Genomic DNA, 25,739 nt, shown 5'->3' on the forward strand with positions numbered 1-25,739 from the left:
GATTAAGAAACTGCGATATGAACGCTCTCTTACCTCCAAGCTGGTCCACATAGCCTGTAGAAGTTCCGCGTTAAACTTGCTCCTGAATGCCAGCTTGTGTCCAACTCTGCCTGGGCCCCATAACCTGTTGAGCTGGGGTGCGCAATCTTCCTGTTGCGTATGGAGGATATGCAAAGGTTGACTCGGTTTCCTCTTTAGATTTTAACGTTAGGCATATTTATTTAGGCAAACAGGGCAGGTCTTAGCTCTCTACTGCCGACTCTTACGACACACGCTGCCGCGAGAACGTGGTGACGTCACACCCGAATGTACCGTAATACAACGAGTACGGGCGCCATCGAATAACACTTGACACAAATCTTGATATCAAATGACCAACATACCAACCAGTGGTCTTTCAACTAGTTAAAATTGAATTGTAACTAATGTGGCTCAAGTTCTGACATCAAAAAATGGATATGAAGCAAGTGAAAATTGAATTTGTGATATAAAAAAAGGATAAAACGGCTCGCCACGTTTGTGCAGTGGGCGGAACAGGACGACGTGTAACGCCAAATAACAAACCGAGATAGGTTTTAAAACCAGCACCAAAAAATATATATATATATGTTTTCACGTGACTTTCTGGGCTAGTGGGGGTGGGTGTCTGGGTCGGGTATAACTCTCCAAATCTGGCCTGGTCTGGTTGGGTTAGCTCAGAAAAGGTATGAAATACTGTTCATCTCACTGACTGTCCCACACTAATGACCGTGTGGTTTCCACAGGACCGCCTGGTGCTGCTGTTTCCACCGGGCCACTGCTTGTTGTGCAGGGACAGCTGTGTTGTCTGGATCACTGTACAAAGTGGGTTGATGTGACAGTGTTGTTGTGATATTTGAGGGCACTCAAATATGAACATCAGGGAAGCAACACTGTTGATATGCTGATTGTTTTATTGTTAATGCCGATACATTGCACATTCTAATAACTGTGTTAATAGCATATGGTTGCAATGAAATATAAGGCAGTGAATCATCACTTTCCAATGATTAAGTTCTATGTTAATCAAACAAACAAGGGACATTTTAAAGGAAAAATAATTAAAAATATGGCGCATGCATTACTTTTCCCCCATGTTTTTCTTCATTTGTGAAGTCCAGTACGTCTGCAGCCCAGCGGTGTTATTCATTTTCCCCGGCTCCACTGCCCACGCTGTCCAGGAAAACAAGGGGGCGCACCTTCATGGTGCTGTGTCTGAGGGAATACCAGAGGCCCTTCCACGTCCCCCACACCACGCCGTTGTCATGCGTCCCAATGTACTCGCCGCCACGGTAGAACTTCCCGTTAAGATTGGCCGCGTGACATCTGCAGACGGGGGGGGGGGGGGTTCAGACAGTGAGACCACGATGCTACAAGAACAGACATAGAGAGGACACCATACGGGGGGGCCGAGGTTTAAAATGGTCTCACCTGTTAAACCACCAGCCCGCCTTGTTCTCCTGGGCACAGCTGCCTTGAAGGAAGCGGTCATTGTCCTGTCAATTACCATCGCTGCTGTTATTATCATACTCCGCACCAACACTGTTTACATTTCATTTCATCTAAAGGGAAACAATCCTGATTTTGAACATCATCTCAAAATACTTTGTCTGTATACACACACACACACGTTGCAGAGGATAATACTCCATTAGCAGCCATAATACTTTTTTCCCCTTCTTTTTTGGCCCCCCCCCCCTTTTCTTCCCAATTGTATCCGGCTAATTACCCCACTCTTCCGAGCCATCCCGGTCGCTGCTCCACCCCCTCTGCCGATCCAGGGAGGGCTGCGGACTACCACATGCCTCCTCCGATACATGTGCAGTCTGGGCAGGGCCGTGGTCCCTGGGCCCACAGCACACAGCAGGCCAAGCTCTCCCAGTCACCAAATGAAGACATCTTAGATGCAGACGTGGACAAAAAAAAAAAAAAACGAACACCAGCCAGGATGACTGTCAGAACTGCCAGTCTGCATGGGCTAGTGGTTATCTTAGTCTGCCCTGCTTCCGCATCCTGTCAGACCGCCCTCAGTGTTTCCTCTTTGGGCACAACTCCGGTCAGGGCCGTGGTCCTCGGGCCACAGGATGTAGCCGACCAAGCTCCCTCAGCTGATCCAACGCTAGCTCTCTCAGCCAGACACCTTTGACACACCTCCCCACACTCCACACAATGACACTAAAAACACAGTCAAGGCTAGGTGAGGCCGCCGTCAGACCGCCCTCAGTGTTATCGGAACTGCTGGTTTGCATGGGCTAGCAGTTAGCTTAGCCTGCCCCGCTTCCGCGTCCTGTCAGACTGCCCTCGGTGTCACCTCTTCAGGCACAGCTCCAGACAGGGCCGTGGTCCCTGGGCCCACAGGACGCAACAGTCCCAGCCATCAAATGAAGACAAACTTAGACGCAGATGTGGACAAAGACACTGCATGGATGGTACTGGGTGAGGCCGCCACGAACGTGAATTCGCACCACCATCGTCCCACATCGGTACTGGGTGAGGCCGCTGCAAACGTGAATTTGCGCCGCCATCTTCCCACACCGGAAGCGGGGTGGGCTTCCAGTAGGGGGCAGCCTTCCCACTGGTCCTAATAAAAGCAACAAATATCAAATCCCAATGCCCCTGTGCAGTGACGGGGACAATGCACTGTGGGTGATGCCGTCCTTCGGATGAGACGTTAAACCGAGGTCCTGACCCACTGTGGTCATTAAAGATCTCATGGCACTTATCGCAAAGAGTAGGGGGTTTCCCGGTGTCCTGGCAAAATTCCCAACCTGGCTCTCTCCATCTGGCCACCTAATCATCCCCCCCATGTAATTGGCTCAATGATTCCTCCCTCTCCACCTCAAGCTGATGTGTGGTGAGCGTTCTGGCGCAAAATGGCTGCCGCGCCTCACCCAGGTGGGTGCTACACATTGGTTGTGGTTGAAGTGAGTTACCCCCTTCTATGTGAAGCGCTCTGGGTGTCTAGAGAAGCGCTATATAAATTTAATGATTATTATCATTATTTATCAGTTATACAATGCAGCGATTTTCAGTAAATCATGCTGCACTCATAACGTTTTTATTCAAAATGGAACAGTTGCGTTCGAGTTCCACGCACGGGCACTGTTAGCAGGGGCGGATCTACAGGGTGGCAAGGGGTGGCAGCTGCCACCTCTGGGACACAGTCTTGCCACCCCTGTTGCCACCCCATTTATAAATCAGATAATATGTTTTTAAAGTATATTTTATGTACATGCATGGTGAAGGTCAATGAGACCCGCACCAAACTCATCTCAAACAGAAGTCGCCGATTTAGAATCCCCCCTCCCCCTCACAGGCGCGGATCTACAGGGTGGCAAAGGGGTGGCAGCTGCCACCTCTGGGACACAGTCTTGCCACCCCAGGAAAAAATCTCTAGATCCACCACTGACTGTTAGCGATCACACTAGATGCGTGCCGTGCCCGAGTCCAACTGAACCGTGCCCGAGTCCAGCCGAACCGTGCCCGAACCCACCTGTTCAACCATTCCCGAGCACAGTACGGAGCGACCAGTTAGTTAAACGAACTTCGCTCACACGGGCTCAGACGTGCTCGGGCACGGCACGGATTGCCTAGTGTGAGTACAATTTACAATTTCATTTAGCAGAGTACACCCTAACAGTCACCGTGAGAAATGCATCTGGTCTCATTCCTGGTGTAAACTACTAATAAGACACATTAGCCCCTAGCTAACGGATCTGCCCCTTAAGTCGAGCGGTTGGTGATGTCGCCTTGTGGTGCAGTACACCTCGTATCGAATCCCGCACCGGGCAAGAAAATAACCGGTTACAGTGGTAATGTCAAAACTTTCTTGACATTAAAAAAAAAGACCCAGATTCTGATTCAGAAACTAAAACTCCACATAGGTTTAGTTTCAGACTCAGAAAGCAGTATTTTCAGTTGTTTGGAGGACCGGTGTCTAACCTGGTCCTTGGTGCTGAACTGCATGCCATTGAGGCAGGCAGACCACTGATGCGTCATTCCCCTTCCTCCGGTCAGAGCGTCGCCGGCCCGCCCGCTGTACAGCTCGTACTGGAGTCGGTACCCATCCTGAAACAAGGCGCGACAGCAACCAGTTTGTACGGCAGTCACATTTAAACTTTTGTGGGCCACAAATACCTTCAGTGAACTAGACTCATGACGTCGTCATCATAATAGTCCACCTAAAGGATGTCGTCATCTCAGGTCCCAAATTACTTCCGGTTCCGTTTTTTTTCATCTGTGGTGAAAATGAATAGGATTTCCGGTTACTGTTTCCCAATCAATTCGCCCTTTAGATGTGTGAAGACGAAACATAGAAATAATATAGGATGAATTCCTTATGCATGCTATCGAATTAAGCATCGCAGAGCTGCCTTTTCTCTCGCTACTCACAACCGGAAGCAGTTTGTTTTCCGTCACTACTCACGACCGGAAGCAGTTTGTTTTCCGTCACTACTCACGACCGGAAGCAGTTTGTTTTCCGTCACTACTCACGACAGGAAGCAGTTTGTTTTGAGTGCGAGTGACCGACGCTCAGTAATATCCAATCACCGCACATTTATGAACCAATTAAATCTCACTGGATTGATTTAGAGTTAAGATTATACTGTGTTTTTTATTGCAAGTTTAGTTTTGAGGTTCAATAGTTATGTTAACGGTTAAAGTAAGGGTTAGGTTAAGGTTGTTGTCGTGGTTCTAAATTATGTGTAGTGATCCCTACTTCGCCATCCTGGGCAAAAAAATAAAAAAATAAAAAATATCGCAGAGCAGGTCACGGAAATGGTAAGCTAATTATAGCTAGAAGTTTTTTTATATTTTCTCATTACTTCTTCAAAATTGTTTGACATCCACCTAAACAAATACAGAAATTCATATTAAACCCATATTTCTTCCTCTTTCTGTTTATTCCCCTCATCACATTTTCTATTTCTATAGCTTATAAATCCATATTTATTTATTTATTTATTTAACATGATGATGCTGGTCGCGTGGCCTGGGTCCTGTACTATTCCGGTAGCATCCGAACACTGCTTGGCATCCTGCGCATCATATTCTTCATACATTTTATTATTCCATTATAATTCTGTTTATCCTCTTTCAATGTTGTATTGTGTAAATTATATACACACAACATCCATTGCACGTTGTCCGTCTTGGGAGAGAGATCCCTCCTCTGTTGCTCTCCCTGGGGTTTCTTCCTACTTTTTCTCCCTGTTAAAGGTTTTTTTTCGGGAGTTGTCCCTTATGTGATGAGAGGGTCTAAGGACAGGTTGTTGTGTTGCTGTTAAGCCCACTGAGGCAAATTTGTAATTTGTGATATTGGGCTACACAAATAAAACTGACTTGACTTGACTTTATTCCCTGCTTCTCATGCGTTGCCACAGCGGATTTTACAGTTTCCATCGGTACCCTGAGAGCGCACAGCACCAACGCCGCTGTTGTTAACCCGGGCCTCGACCGATCCCCTATGGAGCCTCGCCTGATCCGGTATGGTCTTGTCAATCCGTATAAGGATTTGGCAAAGTTTTACGTCGGATGCCTTTCCTGACACAAACACTAACCCTATGGACGGGAGCGCAAAGCACTGGATGCCACCCCAGTATTTATGGACTTGCACCCATGCCTGTCTCCAAATATTAACCACATTTCTTAAACACATTTGTCAGTGTTGGACATAATTTGAGGCGAGAATTTTATATCCCTATTCATTTTCCCACTCGACCGGCCAGGTAATTGAACTGGAATTCCTTATTTGTGTGGAACATTTACATCACGCTTTGGTTTTTCTATAAGAACAGAGGTGAGTCAGACCTCCTCATCGGAGATCCTAAAATTCTCATAGAAGGCATGGCTCCTCTCTCCCTTCCAGTCCATTAGCTCGATCTTCACCAGGTTCTTACCTTTGGACAACAGAGACAAAACGTAAGAGAAGAGTTCACCTCTTCTGATGGGTTGTACTGTTTAGTGGCCAGACCTTGGAAAAATAGTAGTTAGCCTGGACCTAATTCCAGTTCTGAGTACACGTGTAGCCCTCTAATAGGCTTCACCATTGGTTTACCCCAAAACTTTGATCCATGCCCTCATCACATCCAGAATTGACTTCTGCAACAGCATTCTTTACGGCTCATCATCCAAAGTCCTAAACAAACTCAAGTACATCTAGAACTCTGCTGCTCGCCTACTCACCCACTCCCGCTCCCGTGACCACATAACCCCCTGTCCTCCAGAACCTCCACCGGCTTCCGGTCCCACAATGGATCCAATTCAAAGTCCTTCTCCTCACTCACAAAGCCCTCCATAACCAGGCCCCCTCCTACCTCAATGACCTGCACCACCACCGTACTCCTTCCCACAGCCTTCACTCCTCCGATGCCAACCTCCTGTCTCCACCACACAGGACCAAGCACTGGACCCGGGGTGACCGGGCCTTCTCCATAGCTGCCCTCTCCCTCTGAAACTCTTCCCAAACATATCAGGGACTGCACTGATCTGTCCACGTTCAAATCATTAATCAAAACTCACCTTCTCAGAATAGTTTTTAATGTGTGATTAATATTGTTTGTTTTATGTTTTTGGTGTGTTGCTGTTATGTTTAACTTGTGTAAAGTGTCTTTGAGTGCTCTGAAAAGCGCTCTATGAATAAAATGTATTATGATTGCTATTTGTTATAATTAGCTTCTAGTGAATAAGGAGTGGAGGCCAGGGGAAGAGCGAGCAACGTGCTCTGCCTGCCCCTTATTCACCTCACCTGGGGAGGAAGGGGAGACGTCCCCTCCAGCCCAGGTAGAACGCCTCTCATGGCTGTCACCAGCATCTGAAATAGCTTGTGCATCAGAGTTTGTAGTGCTCAGGACTGCTATTTTTTGGAGGATATAATGGGTGGGATGATGCCTTCTACTATACCCAGAAATAGGAACGTTTTGGACAACAGAATGAATGGGGCTGACACGCCCCTCGCGTGCCTGGTTGCAATGGGGGGGGGGGTAGCTTGAGTGGCTGGTGGTCCTGTCGCAGGACCTCTCTCCGGAGAGACAGCGACAGCGAGATCTCGGCTGCTGACGTGGCTGCTGCTGCTGTCGAAGAGAGGGCTGCTGGGGGTGAAGACGAGATCCCAGCTGCTCCAATGCCTTCGGAGCGATCTCCAACCGGTCAGTGAATACCTGGATGTCCGAGCCAAAGAAGGACTCTTAAGAGAGGGGCGCGTTGAGCAGAAGGTGCCGCTCATGCTCCTTCAAGGAGGACAGGCCCAGCAAAAGGTGCCTGTAGCCAACTTGCGCAGCCACTATTGATGGCGAAGGCCTGGGACACACGGAGGACGGCAGTGGCTGTCATCTGGCACCAGTGTAGCAGCAGTCAAAAAAGTTGGCCGTCACTCGGTTCCGCTCACTGGGGAGTGACGGACAACTGCCTGGCCAGAGGGAGGCCGAGGGGAGGAGGCAGACCCTGACTGCATCCTCTATCAGCAGTACTCCCTTGTCCCACTCCCAGCCCTCCATGGAGCAGTAGGGACCATAGGCCACAGCCGGGGGTTTACCATTGAGCAGAGAGGCCCACTCATGCTGCGCGTAGTGGATCAGAGGTGCCATCTTGGGACACACAACACGTGTTCAAGGCCTACCATGTGGCTGAGCATGGAGGCTGGCGGTAAAGTTGTCCAGGGGAGCAGAGGAGGGCAGAACCGGTGGAAGCAGTGTTCCCATCTTTTCGGCAGAACAGGCGAACAGGATGGGCAGATCGTCGGGTGTATACCGATGTGCCACCGGTGGCTCCTCATTGAGGAAGAGGGTAGCCAGACCCCCCCCCCCATAGTAACGACAGTCGCCCTCCTAATCATACTCGTCCCAGGGTTTGGAGCAGGCCGTCACCCCTTTGTACACATGCACCTGGCCGGCATGGAAGAGAACGGACTCCGCAAACTTCTGCCGGTTCTTGCACTCCTCTCGGGGGGAGAGCAAGGCAGGCAGGGCAGGTCTCAAACTCCTCCTGGTCTTGCCAACTGAGGCAGGCAAAGCAAGACTGGTGGGCATCCAGGAGTGACAACTGAGCAGCACAAGTGAAGCAGGTCTTGGCAAAAGTAGTAGACATCTTGAAGCTGCGACACCAGAGGGTGACAGGATACTCGTAGGAAGATCCGTCATTCAGGTGGCTGAGTGAAAAAGGGAGACAGCGAGCAGCGGAGACACGGAGGTTTTATAGGGACCGGGCACTGTGTGGCTCCTACCCCCTAATTGGGCAGTGAGTGCAAAGATCTTTCTCAGGTGCTGAGGTGGAGCCTTGATGGGGTAAACCAATAGCGAAGCGTGTTAGAAGGCGGAGCACGGACGACATGGAATAGCATTTACAGATTAAAGTAATAGTTCACTTTAGTATATAATTTACTTTTTATTTGCTCGGAGCCAAATGGGATGGCTTAACTACATATATGATGCATTGGAAAGTCAAATTACGCGTTTTGTTTTTTTTTTCTTTCCATTTATTTACCTAATACCATCTGGTGAAAACTAATGTCAGGAATCACTTCCAAATGCTGTTTGATTTGTGTTGGATTGAAGGGGAACTTACCTTCTGAGAGTAGAGTATGAATGTGCTCGTTTCCGAGCCAGAACTCATCATTCCACAGCTTGAAATCACCAAAGCCATCTTTGTAATCCACCCAGTCTCTGCAATGAGATGAGATGAGATGAGATGAGATTAGATGAGATGAGATGAGATGAGATACACCAGAGAGAATGTCCATTCAGCTGGAAGGGAAAACATGTTATTCCATGACAACTTCCAGAGTCCACTGTGTGGCTTTGAGCAAAGGCCTTGGAACCTCTATACCAGTTTTACAGAATAAAAGGACTGAGTAGGAGCAGTCATACCTGTTGAAGTCCACCCTCCCATGCCGCCGTCTCTGAAACACAGTCCAACCTCCCCCATCCTCCATGTCGCAGTAGACCAAAAATGGCTCCTGGTCCAGTTTGGGTCTGATTCGATAGAAACCGCTCGGAGGTCTCAGTCTGTCATACAGCTCAGAACAGTCTAAAGAATCCACAGGGTTGGGTCGAATTACTTTGAAATGTAGTCAGTTACCGAATACAAATTACATGGCAATTTTCATAATTAGTAACATAATCCATTGGATTACAAAAATGTAATCTAATCGGAACACTTTTGGATTACTTCAAATCAAACATTGAAAATATTGTAATTTATGCTAAAAAATGGATGCAACCACAAAAATGTGAGCCCCACAAATGTTATTTTTTCTCTTCAAACATCTCAAAACATTTTCAGTCCAAATAAAATGCATTTCGCATTTTCAGCAGTCAGATCAAACCCTTTTTTAGCCTACTAGGAGAAGACTTCAGTTTAACCGTCGCGGTTTTCATGATATAAAGTGAACAAAAGCGAATGACTTTCATTCATTCATTGTTGTTTGAGATGTGACGCCATTGGTGTGTAGATACTGCATTTCATGTCGACCTCTGAGCAACTGTCAGTCTTTGCACTAGTTCTGGCCCCACTGGTCTTGGGGTTAGGCTCACCACTTTAAAGACTTGGACTTGACTTGAATGGTGGTCTTGACTACAAGGCTAAAACTTACAGATCGCTCATTGACGTCAACAGAAAAGTAAATTGTATTACATTACGTGTTGCATATTACAATTACAAATTCCAATCTGAGTGAATGAGACTTTTTTTAACAGACGTATGGACTCATGAACGCAGAGTGGGCTCTACTGACTACAGCCCATCGTGGACACCACGATCGACAGGATATGAAAAATGAATGCAGATGGTGTGTTAACATCCACCCTTACCTTTGTCCTGGACCAATACAATGCCTGCCGGTGGAAGTGGTCTCGCCAGTCCTGGGCTGAAGTCTCCTATACTGCTGTTGTCTGGCTTTAAACGTGGGTCAGGATCGGAGGAAGGGAGTCCAAAGGGTCCAAAGTGTTTATGTGTCCTTATATAGTCGATCTGCCAGGCCCCAATCAACAGCTGTTTCTCCAGGTCCTGAATACTTCGCCTGAGCCCCGCAAGCTCCGGCTCACAGAAGAACAGCGACTTGAACGAAAGGAAATCCAGTTCAAGAGATGAAGCGGTGAAGGCATGAAAGGATATTTCTATCTGTATCTATAGAGCATAGGGCTTTGCAATAATTCAACACTTATCATCACCATTTTAACGGTACTGTATCGGGATGAAATTTGGATATCGTCATACCGTGATAAACAAATAAGTAATAATGAGAATACATTACCTACAGTGCCTCTCAAAATGAGGTGTGAAATATTTGAGGGAGCATTATTTGAAACCTAATTCTGCTTTGATATTATACTTTACGTTACCAAAACACTTCAATGTGATGACCCTCAGCTGGTTTCTCAGATATGGTATTTCACATATGTAAGCAGACATTGCAATATATGTTAACGTCATGAAAAACTCCACTTAAATATCGTGATAATGACATTTTTCATATTGCCCAGCAATAATGGGGGCTATTGGCATCGTCCCACATTCCTCTCGGGAACAGGTGTCAGTCTTAAAAAAAAAGTCCTCTGGATAGGCACAGGTACAGCTTATAGGTGCATTTCAGGTATTGCATGTACTGAATCTAAGGAAAAACAGAAAACTTACGAATGACTGCAGAGGCGAGGCCGTCACTGGGCACAGCAGTGCCAGCAGAAGCAGCAGTGACATGGCTGTTATGAAGGGCAATCTGCTGTGGTGGTCTGAAAGCATAGATAACACATTAGATATGGATCATAGCAAATAACACACTTTCAAAATGTTTTGCTGTTTTAACCAAAAATAACGAAAATCCAAATGAGCTTCGAGGGAAGGAAGAAAAGAAGAAGAAAAAAATCCCTGCAGCACAAAACCCACCTTCATTTCACACGTCCACCTGTTTTGTTTTCCCCCATTTCCAGGTTCAGCCTGTCCTTTTCCAGTAAAATGGTGGGTATTATTTATAGGCTGGCTATGCATGGTCCACATTAAAGCCAGGATAAGGTTGACCCCCCCCTCCTCCCCCCCAAAAACTGAACTCAGATCGGTTTTTGGAGCGCTCTAACTCTTTAAAGCAGGGCGGGAGCTCGGGGGGAGAAGCTGACCCCGGAGCAGCAGATATGATGGACTTTCCGCTGGTCAGATGCCCAGAGATTCCTCACATACCAGCAGGGTTTGATAGATCTTCTGTTTTGTTTTGGTAAAACACTGATGAAAGTTGACTCGTGTGCGTGTCAACAGCGGATTCAGCCGTCCCAGATGAGACGCGCCGAACCAGATGTGAGACTAGCGGTTCGGCAGCTGGAACGGGACGAAAACGTTCGCTACTTGGACGCGCGCGGGGGGGGGGGGACGACGGGAAACAATGTAACGAGAGAGAGAAAGAGGGGGAAAAAAGCTCGAGCGTTTATTTTCTGCGCGAGGTCAGGAAGTCGGAAACCGCTACGTCTGCAGAATGGAGGAGGAGGAGGAGGAGATACAGCCGGTTAACCTTTGAACCGAGCGCCTCTGGTCCCTCCGGCGTCCTCACGAGAAGTCACAAGACAAAACCTCAAAGTACCTCGAATGTCAGACATCCGATGTGGGAAACGCGGTGCGGGTCGGAGGGTAAACGGCGTCACAGGTTTGGGAGCTTCGGGCGCAACGCACAACGGAGACGCACGCGCCGAGGAAGGGGACGTCTCGATATCCCGCAGACGAGCCCGGCTGCAAACGAGAGAGGTTCGCGCTGTTTGGGTCCGCACTTTTTCGTTGGGAGTTATCCACCACCAGTTTGCTTTCTCCCCCCCCCACCAGTTTGCTTTCTCTCTCCCCCCCCCCCACCACTTTGCTTTCTCTCTCTCTCTCCCCCCCACCAGTTTGCTTTCTTTCTCTCTCTCCCCCCCCCCCCGTTCCTTCATCCCTTCATACTTCTGGACTTGCATCGTCTCAACAGCAACAGAGTCTCGTCAGAATTTGTGCTGTTTGGGGTGCTTGGTTTTTTTTCTTTCTTTTTCTTCTTCTTCTTCTTCTTCTTTTCCAAAGAGGGACCGTGTGCATGACCAAGCGACATCTCCGGACGTCTTCATCGGTGCAGGGCAGGACTCGTCCTTGTTTTCAGGGCTGCAACCGTTTGCAGAGCTTTGCAGGGAGGCTCTCTTTTACACTCCTTACAGGCCCAATCTGTGACTAGATTTGACCATCTAGAATTGATGTTTATTCACAAACACAGTGGAAGAGTTGGATTTACAGATTGAAAACGACTCTTTTGCGCCTTCCTCATAATTGCAAATATGGGTCTGTTTTACGCCGATCTTTACAGCCGTTGGTGATGTGAACAAACCTTTTGCGTGAGAAACTCAGGTTGAGTTGTTGTTTGGAGTTAAGAGACCTGTCAATCAATCTGTGAGTGACAGCAGCTTCCAGTCCTGTGTTGTGTGTTTTGGTGGTGGGGCGGCCTTTGGTTCACACCTGAATTCAGGATTGTACCTTTTTTAAATCCAGGAAGAAGAAGAAGTTGAGAACAAAGCGAGGACAGGAGCCAGACACACGAGTCATGTCCGTTGTCCATTTCAATCCCGGGTCAGATTCCACGGATGTTAATGGGTGAGTAAAACACCACCGGCATGCCTATAAACAGGCCCGAGGCAGTCAACCTTTACTCTGTGCTTTTATATGAACACCGCAGCGCGATGTTATCTGCTGAGCGGCACTGCTACGATCTGCTGCTGTGTTGTATGGGAGGGCAGCTGGAGGTTTTTTTTAAAATCTTTTTTGTTTTTAATCTGAAGAAATAATCCCTTAGGTGTTTCCGTACAACTCAACATTTTTGCATCTTGTCTACTTTTTGTATTTTTTTTGTCTTAAGTTTGACTTTCAACATTCTTCTTGTTCATCCCCAACCCAACCTCCACTACATTCTATCAATCAATCTGTCTGTCTGCCTGCCTGCCTGCCTGCCTGTCTGTCTGTCTGCCTGCCTGCCTGCCTGCCTGTCTTTCTGTCTGCCTGCCTGTCTGCCTGCCTGTCTGTGCCTGCCTGGAAGTCTGCCTGCCTGTCTGTCTGTCTGCCTGCCTGTCTGTCTGCCTGCCTGGAAGTCTGCCTGCCTGGAAGTCTGCCTGCCTGCCTGCCTGTCTGTCTGTCTGTCTGCCTGTCTGCCTGCCTGCCTGCCTGTCTGTCTGTCTGTCTGTCCTGTTTACCTGTATTTCTGCACTGTCTGTGTGTTTTTATATGTATCTGTTTGTTTTTCACTAGGTTTGTTTATCTGTCCACTTTTCAGGAAGATTGATAAGATGGAGGATGCTAAAGTTGAGATTGATGATGGGAAGGATGAAAGTCTGGAGGCAGACACGCCGTGCCAGTAAGTTCATGCCGTCCGAGAGGGTGGCTTGACCTTTCTCTTGAATTCCTGTTGAAGGGCGGCACGGTGACCCGCTGGTTAGCACTGCCACCTCACAGCCAGAAGGTCCTGGGTTCGAACCCCAGGCCGTCCCGGGTCCTTTCTGTGTGGAGTTTGCATGTTCTCCCCCTGTCTGCGTGGGTTTCCTCCGGGTGCTCCGGTTTCCCCCCACCATCAAAAAGACATGCATGTTAGGGTTAATACTCCTGCCTGGGCCCCTGAGCAAGGCAGTGGAAAGAAGAACTGGAGTTGGTCCCCGGGTGCTGCAGCTGCCCACTGCTCCTATAGGATGGGTTAAATGCAGAGGACACATTCGTTGTGACCTATAATGGTGCTAAAGAAAAGCTGCTGACTCTCCATCTCCCCCTTTTTCCTCTGTAGCAAAATCCGGACGAAGATAACACCTTTTGTAATGTCCTTTGGCTTTCGGTGAGTGTGTGTGTGTGTGTGTGTGTGTGTATGTGTGTGTGAGAGACACGATGGCGGCCGCACTGACTTCTGTCTGCTGTGATGTAGCGTGTTTGGTGTGGTACTGATCCTGGTGGACGTCGTGCTGGTGATTGTCGACCTGTCGCTGCCAGCCAAGAGCAGAGAGGTGGGAAACGCCTTAGAGGCCGTGTCCCTGATCATCTCCTTCTTCTTCCTCATCGACGTCCTCCTCCGTGTCTACGTGGAAGGGTGAGCGAGCGAAGAATGCCTTTTAGAGGGAACGAGAGAGAGAGAGAGAGAGAGAGAGAGAGAGAGAGAGAGAGAGAGAGAATGAGTGTGAAAAAGTGACACAAACCTTGTCATGAGCTGAGTCGGCAGAAAGAACTGTTGAGATTCTGATTAGCTGTTAAATAGGAAGTAACGAGAAGGAAGTTGGACAGGAAGCGTATGGGCATGCACCGGGCTGACCTGTGTCCGAACCCATGTACTAGCATACTGCATACCAAAATAGCAATTAAGTGTACTGTTATCAAAAGACTGTTTTGACTGTGTAGTTTACTCAGACAGTTTGTCAGACCTCCATTTCATCCTGTTTGCAAAAAATCCACTTGTCTCCGATTTGGTCACCGAGCTGCATCGACAGCAAAGCACAAGGACAGTAAATGCAATGCTGGCTGCCACAGAGCCAGGTGTGTGGCTTGCTAGTTCCCATAAGGAGGTGCTGGGTTCAAACCCCGGGGTTGTCCAACCTTGGGGGGGGGTCACCCCAGGTCGTCCTCTGTGTGGAGTTTGCATGTTCTCCCCCGAGTCTGCGGCGGGTTTTCTCTGGGTGCTCCGGTTTCCCCCCACCATTAGAAAGACATGCATGTCAGGGTTAATACTCCTGTCTGTGCCCCTGAGCAAGGCAACGGAAAGAAGAACCGGAGTTGGTCCCCAGGGGCTGCAGCTGCCCACTGCTCCTAGCTACACAGCTAGGATGGGGTAAATGCAGAGCGTAGTTTCCCTACAGGGGATCAATAAAGTATCTCAAAAAAAAGAAAAGAAAAAAGTGGTGGGCAAAATGAGTGAATGAGTCATGCTTGAATGACTCATTTTCGAGTGCGATACGAATCGAGTCTCGTGTGGTAGGCACTGAATGATTCCTACCGATTCGTATGTGTTGACTCGACTTGTGCTGCTGCAGCTGACGATATGGCAGATCAACCAATCAATCAATCAAGCTGCATTTTCAAACATTGATAAACATCAAGTCCGAATATGACATCAGATCAGCTTTCCATTTCAGCACTGAGTGATTTGAACTGACAAAAAATAGTACTTCAAGTCGCCAGTTCAAAAAATGGGGTACAAAAATCCGCATTACACACAGTGTAAACACACTACAAGTTCATTTAACGTCACTGTTAGTAGGACGAGTGAGTTCTGGACACAGATCTGTGGGGAATGATACACTTGGTTATCCTCATTTGTCACCAACTAACTACACTACACTTGTGTTTTGTTTTTTTTCTCATGAAATTACCCTCAATTCACAAGACATGTACTTCTGGTTGCGTACCTTCTCTGTCCATCAACGAAGTGGTGTGTTTGTCACGGCCATGTTCCAGGTTCAAGGTGTACTTCAGGTCCAAGCTAAACATCATGGATGCCTGTATCGTGGTCGTCACTCTGGTCGTCACGATGAGCTACACCTTCTCTGACCTGTCGGGAGCCAGCCTCCTACCCAGGTACCGGATCTGACCTGCCGCTCGGCAACCTCGTAGTCCCCCGTCAGCATCCACCCATCATGGTGCATCTGTTAGAGCCATGATGTCTGAAATAACAACAGACATGCATGTAAAACTGCAGACGGACATCATATGAAAGTGACAGACGGAGGTGGAAAGAGACATGAGAATTCCTATTTAAGTTGAAGTGCTGTTAATGATGCTTTACACGAGTAGAGGTCATAGTGTTGATTAAGAAAATAACTCGGGTAAATGAGTTTCTTAGTGGGGCGTCAGGGTGGCATGGCGGTCTATTATTCCGTCGCCTAGCAACACGGGGATCGCCGGTTCGAATCCCCGTGTTATCGCCGTTATCGGGCGTCCCTACAGACACAATGGGCCGTGTGTGCTGGTGGGAAGCCAGGTGTGGGTGTGTGTTGTGGTCGCTGCACTAGCGCCTCCTCTGGTCGGCCGGGGCGCCTGTTCGGGGGGGGTACTGGGGGGGAATAGCGTGATCCTCCCACGCGCTACATCCCCCTGGTGAAACTCCTCACTGTCAGGCGAAGGGAAGCGGCTGGCGACTCCACGTGTATCGGGGGAGGCGTGTGGTAGTCTGCAGCCCTCCCCCGATCGGCAGAGGGGGGAGAGCAGCGACCGGGACGGCTCGGGAGAGGGGGGTAATTCGCCGGATACAGGGGGGAAAAATTGCTCAAGTACTGTAACTGTACTTGGATAAATTTAACTCGTTACTTGTCGTTTCAGGCCTTGTGTTGTGTTGTGTTGTGTTGTGTTGTGTTGTGTTGTGTTGTGTCGGTATGGGCATGTGTGTGCGTATGTGTCCATTCAGTCCTCTGTTTTCCCACTTGCCGTCAGGGTGGTGACGTTCCTGCGTTCACTGAGGATTATAATCCTGGTGAGGGTCTTCAGACTGGCGTCGCAGAGGAAGGAGCTGGAAAAGGTCACCCGGAGGATGGTGAGGTCATCGCCACAGCAACACAAAACACCACGAGTAGCTGCCGGAGCATCGCTTATGTGCTGTGGCTGACATCGTGGCGGGGCCTGGGATGGGCCTGCCAAGCCTGACCGGTTTCTATTTTCACCAGGTGTCTGAGAACAAGCGGCGGTATCAGAAGGACGGGTTTGACCTGGATCTCACCTACGTCACAGGCAGGTGTAACGTCCACACACGCCACATGGAAACAGGTATTGGATAATTGTAATGGAGAATTCATTGTGAAGGGGCATAGCGTGGCGGTCTATCCCGTTGCCTACCACCATGGGGATCGGCGGTTCGAATCCCCGCGTTACCTCCGGCTTGCTTGGGCATCCCGACAGACACAATTGGCTGTGTGGGGGGAGAGCCCGGTGGGAGGCTGGATGTGGGTAAGTGTCCTGTTCGCAGCACTAGCGCCTCCTCTGGTCAGTCGGGGCGCCTGTCCAGGGGGTGAGTGGGGGGGAATAGCGTGATCCTCCCACGCGCTACGTCCCCCTGGTGAAACTCCTCACTGTCAGGTGAAACTCCTCACTGTCAGGTGAAAAGAAGCGGCTGGTAGTCTTCAGCCCTCCCCGGATCGAATTGAAATTCAAGCCACTCCGTCTGCTGTTAACCACATTGTGAAGGCACAGGCAGGCTTATCACGCTTAAAAGCAGCAGGATTTGATCTGGAATCGAACACACGTGTGACGTTCCCCCTCTTAAGCACACAAACATCTGATTGTGTCTTTTCCCTTCTTACTAGACCGTGTCATCGCCATGTCCTTCCCCTCTTCTGGGAAGCAATCTTTCTACAGGAATCCGATCAGGGTAAACCATCTGGATACACACACACACACACACACACACACACACAGAAGAGCTTCCTCCCAGCATGCATCAGTTCACAAAGCCTTAACATGGCAGTCGCCATGTTGACGGTGAAGATGCTCCTAGGCGGTACTTCACCATCACAGGCAAACAAGAATCCCTCTCGCACACAAACATGCACACCTCTGTTTCTGTCAGACGTGTCACGTCTTTCTTCTCCCCGGGTCCAGGAGGTGGCCAGGTTCCTGGACACGAAGCACGCAGACCACTATAAAGTCTACAACCTCTGCAGTAGGTCTGCCTCCTTGTCTGTCACCGATGTCCGTCGCGGTGTGCGCCGTGTCTCACTGTCACGTTTTCCTTTTCTATCTTGACATTTCTAGGTGAAAAAGGCTATGACCCCAAGTTCTTCCACTACAGGGTGGAGCGGGTGTTCATAGACGACCACAACGTTCCCACCCTGGAGTGAGTAACTTCGTCTAACATGACGCGTCCTTGTCCGAGATGCTCTTTTTTCTCTCCCGTTGCCTCGCTTTGGCTTGCAGCACTGTGTGCGATTGTGCCAATAGCATGTGGAAGGACGTTCTTTTGTGGGTGAGGATTGTGGGTACGGCTGTGATTTAATGCCACGCCAGAGAACCCAAACTTAAGAAGGTATTTTTACTTGGATACCAACCCAAGTGTGCCCTTTTCAAGATTTGTTGGAGGTCACAGTGGTACAGTCTAGTACATACTGTGTGAGTGAGAGGGAGGACAGGAATGGTGAGGATGCAAGGAGTGGAGGTGACGAAGGCGTATGAGTTTAAATACTTGGGGGTCAGCTGTCCAAAGTAACGGGGAGCGCAGAAGAGAGGTGAAGAAGAGAGTGCAGGCAGGGTGGAGTGGGTGGAGAAGAGTGTCAGGAGTGATTTGCGACAGAAGGGTACCAGCAAGAGTTAAAGGGAAGGTTTACGAGATGGATGTGAGACCAGCTATGTTATATGGTTTGGAGACAGTGGCAGTGACGAAAAGACAGGAGGAAGAGCTGGAGGTGGCAGAGATGAAGATGCTAAGATTTCCACTGGGAGTGACGAAGAAGGACAGGATTAGGAACGAGTATATTAGAGGGACCGCTCAGGTTGGACGGTTTGGAGACAAAGCAAGAGAGGCAAGACTGAGATGGTTTGGACATGTGTGGAGGAGAGATGCTGGGTATACTGGGAGAAGGATGCTGAATATGGAGCTGCCAGGGAAGAGGAGAAGAGGAAGGCCAAAGAGGAGGTTTATGGATGTGGTGAGGGAGGACATGCAGGTGGCTGGTGTGACAGAGGAAGATGCAGAGGACAGGAAGAGATGGAAACAGATGATCCGCTGTGGCGCCCCCTAACGGGAGCAGCCGAAAGTAGTAGTAGTAGTAGTAGTAGTAGTATAGTCTAGTATAGTAGTTTAGCATGTGCAAAAGAACATCATATAAGACATGCAAATTAAGATTTAAACTATCCCAAGGCATTTTCATAACTGATCTCTCTCTCTCTCTCTCTCTCTCTCTCTCTCTCTCTCTCTCTCTCATCAGGGACATGTTAAAATACACAGCCAGTGTGAGAGAGTGGATGTCTGCTGATCCTAGGAATATCATTGCTATTCACTGTAAAGGAGGAAAAGGTAACATCTGTGACCCGGCACACCAGTCATTTTCCTCTAGCAAACACATTTGAGATAAGATGGAGTACTTTGTATGGTGGACGAGGTCACAGTTGTCATTTTGCGTCTCAGTCGGACCTCTGCTGGCTGAACATGTGCAATTACACTAATTCAATGGGTCATGTATGGGGTGATGTGATTCACAGGACGTACAGGTACTCTCGTGTGCACCTGGCTCATAGACAGCGACCAGTTTGAGAGTGCACAGGTAGGTCTCTCCGGGCTCAGTGACCAACATCTAGCTGTGTTTGATGAAATAACAACGAAGAAGTAACAACGTTCAAACCAGCGCTTATGAATTCGTCTCTGTGTCTCACAGGATAGCCTAGAATATTTTGGGGAGAGGAGGACGGACAAAAGTCGGAGCTCCAAGTTTCAGGGGGTGGAGACTCCCTCTCAGGTAAACTTTACAGTAAAATCTGACGTCATGTATCGGGACTAATATCAGAAGTGTGCTGCCTGCATGTGTTACATAGATAGGACGTCGTATTGATTACGTGCCAACGGCAACAACAGGCGTCAATGGACAGACAGGTGAGGCTACAGCCTGCGGAGAAGTGTAGACCCTTTTGATATTTGCAAAACATAAATTGTGTTGATTTGAGTCAACAGTGTGATAATTGGAAGCCTGTAAAAGAGTTGCTGAACCCTCCAGGGATGGGCAGCATGACCCAGAAAGGGCCGGTGTGGGTGCAGGTCTTTGTTCCAACCAAGCAGTTACACACCTGCGTCTACAAATCAAGGTCCTTAGCAAAGACTGTTGGTTGACTAGTAGGATCCGGTGTGCAACTGCTTGGTGGGAACAAAGACCTGTACCGACACCGGCCTTTTCTGGATCATGTTGCCCATCCCTGTGTGCTCACCTATCAGCATTGACAGACAGACAGCGCCAGCACCGACGGTGTCAATAGTACTGTCAGTGCTGGTTCTTCATCACACCTACACCCAACTGACCCATTATTCATGTTATTATCTGCAGCTGTGTTTATCCTGCTATGCTTACACCACACAGTACCAAGACCAGCCTGCTATGTTTTTAACCTTTACATGGTTTTTAACCTGTAGGTGTCAGGAAACTCACTAAAATGGTCTTGGGTTTAGTTACTCTTTAGGGATCCATTTGTTGGAGAACAAATTAAAGGGCAAAGATGTTTTAAAATATTATACCAAAATAAATGTGTTTTTTTTCCTCCCCCCATTTAAATTGAAATATTTGTGCTCATCTCCTTCAGTGAATGCAGACACTCCAGTTATAACTCAGGAAAGATGCTAATAAAGCAGTGTTTTTTAGTTGTCTGCACCTGCAGCAAGCGTCACGGTTGGTTTAATACATGAGCTCCACTCCACATACTGCAATGAAACATATGGGCCGCAGAGACCATGGAAATGATCGGTTATTGCGTCCAAGTAGCGTAGCGCTTCATTCCATTGCCTACCAACGCGAGGATCTCCGGTTCGAATCCCCGTGTTACCTCCGGCTTGGTCGGGCGTCCCTACAGACGCAATTGGCCGTGTTTGCGGGTGGGAAGCCGGATGTGGGTATGTGTCCTGGTCGCTGCACTAGCGCCTCCTCTGGTTGGTCGGGGCACCTGTTCTGGGGGGAGGGGGAACTGGGAGGAATAGCGTGATCCTCCCACGGGCTACATCCCCCCGGTGAAACTCCTCACTGTCAGGTGAAAGGAAGCAGGTGGCAGCTCCACATGTATCGGAGGAGGCCCGTGGTAGTCTGCAGCCCGCCCCGGATCAGCAGAGGGGGTGGAGCAGCGACCGCTTCGAAGAGTGGGGTAATCGGCCTGATACAATTGGGGGGGGGTCCAAAAAAAAGTGTGTGTGTGTGCCGAACTTGGAATATCCACCATTTTGAAATCCTCATTCTGTGTATGCCATCTGAGTTCTGTGTGTGTGCCACAGAGCCGGTATGTGGGCTACTACGAGGTCATGAAGACCAAGTTCAGCAGACACGTGCCGCCACCTCAGAGCCTCAGAATCAAGAGCATTCGCATCCACTCCATCGCAGGTAAAAACGCCGCGGCAAAGCGAGCGCTCTCGTGCTGCGTCCTTTCCCGGTTCGTGTCGCCGCGGGGCCACGAGTTGACCCTGGTTTTCCTGTCGATGTGCAGGTGTGGGTCGAGGTGACGGCAGCGATCTCAAGGTGAAGGTCATCGTGAGGAAAGAGCTGGTGTTTCAGGGCGTTTGTGCCAAACAGGAGAATTGCACGGTAAGTTCTTCTGTTAGAGGTGGGCAGGGGGGGGGGGGGGATCAGTTCATTGCAGAATCGTGATAAGTCGTGACGATTTTTAACATCGCAGCATTTCCCCCCCCCCTCTCGGTGTTGAATCGATATGAAGAGACTCGGTGAGGAAGTTTGACCTCGTGACTTCTACATCTCTGAATGTTTGAATTTGAAGGGGTTGAATGTTTTACTCAAGGAAGCATATTGATGTTTTCTAACACATGGGAGTTAAAATTACAAAAAAAATTTGTACATTTTTCTTTGGCTCGTTTCAGTTTTCACAAGGGCACAAACCCTGACTGGTATATGAAAAAAATACATCATTATGATTAGTCAAATATAAGAAAGTGACCTTTTAGTTAGTCAGACTGAAACGTCACATGCTTTTATCTGGCTAATGTTTATGATAGATAGCTAGATTCATGGAGAGATAGATACAGGGATGATAGCTACAGGGATAGATAGATAGATAGAACAGGGATTGATACATAGATAGATGGATAGATAGATTCATGGAGAGATAGATACAGGGATAATAGCTACAGGGATAGATAGATAGATAGATAGATATATGCATGGAGAGATAGATACAGGGATGATAGCTACAGGGATAGATAGATAGATAGATAGATAGATAGATAGATAGATAGATAGAACAGGGATTGATACATAGATAGATGGATAGATAGATTCATGGCGAGATAGATACAGGGATAATAGCTACAGGGATAGATAGATAGATAGATAGATAGATAGATAGATAGATAGATAGATAGATGCATGGAGAGATAGATACAGGGGTAGATAGATAAGATAGATAGATAGATGCATGGAGAGATAGATACAGGGATGATAGCTACAGGGATAGATAGATAGATAGAACAGGGATTGATACATAGCTAGATGGATAGATAGATTCATGGAGAGATAGATACAGGGATAATAGCTACAGGGATAGATAGATAGATAGAACAGGGATTGATACATAGCTAGATGGATAGATAGATTCATGGAGAGATAGATACAGGGATAATAGCTACAGGGATAGATAGATAGATAGATAGATAGATAGATAGATAGATAGATAGATAGATAGATAGATGGATGGATGCATGGAGAGATAGATACAGGGATAATAGCTACAGGGGTAGATAGATTAGATAGATAGATAGATAGATAGATAGATAGATAGATAGATAGATAGATGCATGGAGAGATAGATACAGGGATGATAGCTACAGGGATAGATAGATAGATAGATAGATAGATAGATGCATGGAGAGATAGATACAGGGATAATAGCTACAGGGGTAGATAGATTAGATAGATAGATAGATAGATAGATAGATAGATAGATAGATAGATAGATAGATAGATAGATAGATGCATGGAGAGATAGATACAGGGATAATAGCTACAGGGGTAGATAGATTAGATAGATAGATAGATAGATAGATAGATAGATAGATAGATAGATAGATGCATGGAGAGATAGATACAGGGATAATAGCTACAGGGGTAGATAGATTAGATAGATAGATAGATAGATAGATAGATAGATAGATAGATAGATAGATGCATGGAGAGATAGATACAGGGATAATAGCTACAGGGGTAGATAGATTAGATAGATAGATAGATAGATAGATAGATAGATAGATAGATAGATAGATGCATGGAGAGATAGATACAGGGATGATAGCTACAGGGATAGATAGATAGAACAGGGATTGATACATAGATGGATAGATAGATGTGCGTCCTCCCTTATGGATTCCACACTTTCTAACAGCATCTCATGTCCAGGTTCCACCTACAATTACTGTGATTTTCATAATTTACTGCAGATAAGAGTGGATTAAGCCTTAAAAACACCAAGTTGTATTATTGACGAAATGGGGATATTTGAAGAAATTGCAATGTGCATCGAGTCAGCACTTAAGTATGGTTGTAACATGGTATGGGGAGCTACCCGCCCTTTCTCATCCATAGCTGGTGCTCAGAACGTGGATTGACTCCCGGGGATCTGCGCTTGTTTTGCAGGTTTTTCCTGACGTGGGGAACAACGCTGCCGTGATCAGCCTCCAGGACGGGCCTGCCGTTGAAGGAGACGTGAAAGTCATGTTTGAATCGAGCGCTGTGGGTGATCGCATTTACACGGCTTCACAAAAGCGGACGAGGCAGCTTGTGTTGTGCGGCTTGAATCCCAACTTGTCTTGTGTTTTCGATCGCCTCTAGGGTTTACCCAAAGGGTACGAAGACTGTCCGTTCTACTTCTGGTTCAACACCTCCTTCGTAGAGGACCACAAGTATGTTCCTGCCACCACATAACATCCTCTCAACCGAATTCAGACGTGTAAAACAGATGTTTGGGGTATCCTTGTAGCGTGGCGGTCTATTCTGTTGCCTACCAACACGGAGCTCACAGGTTCGAATCCCCGTGTTGCCTCCGGCTTGGTCGGGCGTCCTACAGACACAATTGGCCGTGTCTGCGGGTGGGAAGTGGGATGTGGGTATGTGTCCTGGTTGCTGCACTAGCACCTCCTCTGGTCGGTTGGGGCACCTGTTCAGGGGGGGGGGGACTGGGGGAATAGCATGATCCTCCCACGCGCTACGTCCCCCTGGTGAAACTCCTCACTGTCAGGTGAAAAGAAGCGGCTGGCGACTCCACATGTATCGGAGGAGGCATGTGGTAGTCTGCAGCCCTCCCCGGATCGGCAGAGGGGGTGGAGCAGCGACCGGGACAGCTTGGAAGAGTGGGGTAATTGGCCAAGTACAACTGGGGGGGGCCCTCCCCAACTGGGGGGGGCCCTCCCCCCCTCCAAAAAAAAAACCGAATCAAAAACAGATGTTTGGTCTCCACACATGAAGCCGCAATTTTGTGTAGAAACCGTTCACCAGCTTTCAGTTGACCGACTGAACAGTGTTCGTTTTACTCCGGGCAGGCTGTTCTTACCCAGAGAGGAGCTGGACAACCCTCACAAGCCCAAGACCTGGAACCTCTACAAGGAGGACTTTGGCGTCACCATGTTTTTCTCAGATCCCTGAATAAAAGCCATTCAGAAAAATGGAGGAGGGGTTCAGGCGCAGGTTCATAAGTTTGAGTGGCTGCACACGCGCACACACACACACACACACACACACACACACACACACACACACACACACACACACACACACACACACACACAGGAAACCGCGGAGAACACTAATACAAGAAATGAGCGAGGGCTGCACACAAGCACTTCCCAGAAACTGACGTTTGGTCTGACAGAGTAAAGCGGCATCGGACATTTCTTAAATTGTTGTTCGGGGGGTTTTCATCTGTTGTAGCTTTAGAAGTGAAACCTTTTGACTGCAGAATTGGTGCCATGATTAGTTTTCATTTAAAAAAAAAAAAAACTTGTCAAAGAGATGTGAACAAGTTGTATAACCTGCACATGAAATGAAAACCAAAATCCTGACAGAGCCGGGGGGGGGTCAAATCTAGGACAAGTCCGTTAACAACTTATTTAACGTGACCTCTGTCAGACTGGATCAGGACAGTCCAAATTAGACCAGAAGACTCAGCACACCGTCATATTTTGGTCAGATTATTCAAATTAGGTTTGCATTCTTAAATGATGGTGGGATTGTCTCGTTTCGACGCCTTAAGATGTTTCACAAGCGTGAGACAGAACTGAAACGCCAGATGACTGATGGAGGCAAAACGCTGAAACTTCCCGGACCTCCGTGCGGTCTGTTTTCAACACGTGCAGCCCTCATCCGTTTCTTCAGCGCTGAACGGTTCGGATGTCCGATTAACAATGACATGTACATTTCTCATTTTCTGAAATTGAGAATGACATAAATTCCTCGTTGTTGAACATAACCTAATTTGTAATTTGAACACGAGAACGATGTACAGTTCTCATTTGAACATGAGGACATATGCATTTCTCATTTGAACAAGATGACCACTCTTCAGTATACCACATCCAAATATCCAGAGAACTGGTTCTGAACTATGGGGGAGTTACAGGAATGGCTCCTGACAGCAAACCACTTGTGCAGCTGTCAAACAAAGAAGGAATACATACCGGCTCCTGCTCGCTTGGCGTACGACAGCTTGAGGAAAGTTTCTACTCCACACCAACAGAACCAGGTGCCGACTCACAAGGGTACATAGAAGAGACCTGACAAAGTAAACGGACCAGCTTGGCCATCAGCAGTGCTGTGTCCAGGAAGGCGCTTCGGATTTGACATTTGTGCAGCTATGAGGTGGATTTTTGCACCGAGGTGTAAACGTTTATATGGACTACATTTAACATTAGTTCTGTGTGTGATACATCTCTGGAAAAGAAACCACTTAAATATAAAAAATGTCCACATGAGATTTTTTGTTGAGGTTTTGAATCGTGAATATTTGTTTGCATTTAATTTCCCCTCTTGGATGAGGCCAGATTTTCCGTTACACAAAGTCTGACTGCAACATGAAGCTATTCTGAGACT

General features: G+C 47.9%; 2 protein-coding genes across 4 annotated transcripts; one reads left to right on the forward strand and one right to left on the reverse strand.

Annotated features, from left to right (window-relative positions):
• Positions 1 to 672: 672 nt before the first annotated feature.
• Positions 673 to 11,026, reverse strand: fgl1b (fibrinogen like 1B). Of its 2 annotated transcripts, XM_056285157.1 has the most exons (9): positions 10,897 to 11,026; positions 10,648 to 10,742; positions 9,825 to 10,071; positions 8,883 to 9,042; positions 8,581 to 8,678; positions 5,830 to 5,918; positions 3,961 to 4,086; positions 1,450 to 1,514; positions 673 to 1,344 (listed from the first exon to the last, which is right to left on the reverse strand). In XM_056285157.1, the coding sequence occupies exons 2-9, from the start codon at positions 10,708 to 10,710 to the stop codon at positions 1,161 to 1,163; spliced, it is 1,032 nt and encodes a 343-aa protein (XP_056141132.1). In that variant the 5' UTR covers positions 10,711 to 10,742; positions 10,897 to 11,026; the 3' UTR covers positions 673 to 1,160. The 2 variants fall into 2 exon arrangements, with proteins under 2 accessions (XP_056141132.1, XP_056141130.1); XM_056285155.1 differs by lacking the exon at positions 10,897 to 11,026 and having other exon boundaries at positions 10,648 to 10,842.
• A 377-nt stretch (positions 11,027 to 11,403) lies between these two features.
• Positions 11,404 to 25,201, forward strand: tpte (transmembrane phosphatase with tensin homology). 2 transcript variants are annotated; one of them, XM_056285153.1, is made up of 19 exons: positions 11,404 to 11,739; positions 12,502 to 12,603; positions 13,277 to 13,357; positions 13,778 to 13,825; positions 13,913 to 14,074; positions 15,433 to 15,552; positions 16,405 to 16,504; positions 16,635 to 16,698; positions 17,271 to 17,335; positions 17,566 to 17,626; positions 17,719 to 17,800; positions 18,888 to 18,976; positions 19,162 to 19,223; positions 19,335 to 19,415; positions 20,927 to 21,032; positions 21,136 to 21,233; positions 23,292 to 23,387; positions 23,487 to 23,557; positions 24,194 to 25,201. In XM_056285153.1, exons 2-19 carry the CDS (start codon positions 12,554 to 12,556, stop codon positions 24,294 to 24,296), a joined length of 1,539 nt encoding a protein of 512 aa, XP_056141128.1. In that variant the 5' UTR covers positions 11,404 to 11,739; positions 12,502 to 12,553; the 3' UTR covers positions 24,297 to 25,201. The 2 variants fall into 2 exon arrangements, with proteins under 2 accessions (XP_056141128.1, XP_056141129.1); XM_056285154.1 differs by lacking the exon at positions 11,404 to 11,739 and adding an exon at positions 12,220 to 12,402.
• The last annotated feature ends 538 nt before the right edge of the window (positions 25,202 to 25,739 follow it).

This window comes from Lampris incognitus, chromosome 8 (genome assembly GCF_029633865.1).
Source record: "Lampris incognitus isolate fLamInc1 chromosome 8, fLamInc1.hap2, whole genome shotgun sequence".
In the NCBI taxonomy this organism is placed as follows: domain Eukaryota; kingdom Metazoa; phylum Chordata; class Actinopteri; order Lampriformes; family Lampridae; genus Lampris; species Lampris incognitus.

Bases quoted from the DNA above. Each gene is read 5' to 3' on its own strand.
- fgl1b (XM_056285155.1), bottom strand. From the start codon at position 10,752: ATGCTTTCAGACCACCACAGCAGATTGCCCTTCATAACAGCCATGTCA. The intron at 9,043-9,824 runs GTAAGGGTGGAT...TGGATTCTTTAG, and splicing joins TGTATTGGTCCAGGACAAAG to ACTGTTCTGAGCTGTATGAC. The intron at 4,087-5,829 runs GTCTGACTCACC...GCCTTGTTTCAG, and splicing joins TTAGGATCTCCGATGAGGAG to GATGGGTACCGACTCCAGTA.
- tpte (XM_056285153.1), top strand. From the start codon at position 12,554: ATGTCCGTTGTCCATTTCAATCCCGGGTCAGATTCCACGGATGTTAAT. The intron at 18,977-19,161 runs GTAACATCTGTG...TGTGATTCACAG, and splicing joins TCACTGTAAAGGAGGAAAAG to GACGTACAGGTACTCTCGTG. The intron at 19,416-20,926 runs GTAAACTTTACA...TGTGTGCCACAG, and splicing joins GGGTGGAGACTCCCTCTCAG to AGCCGGTATGTGGGCTACTA.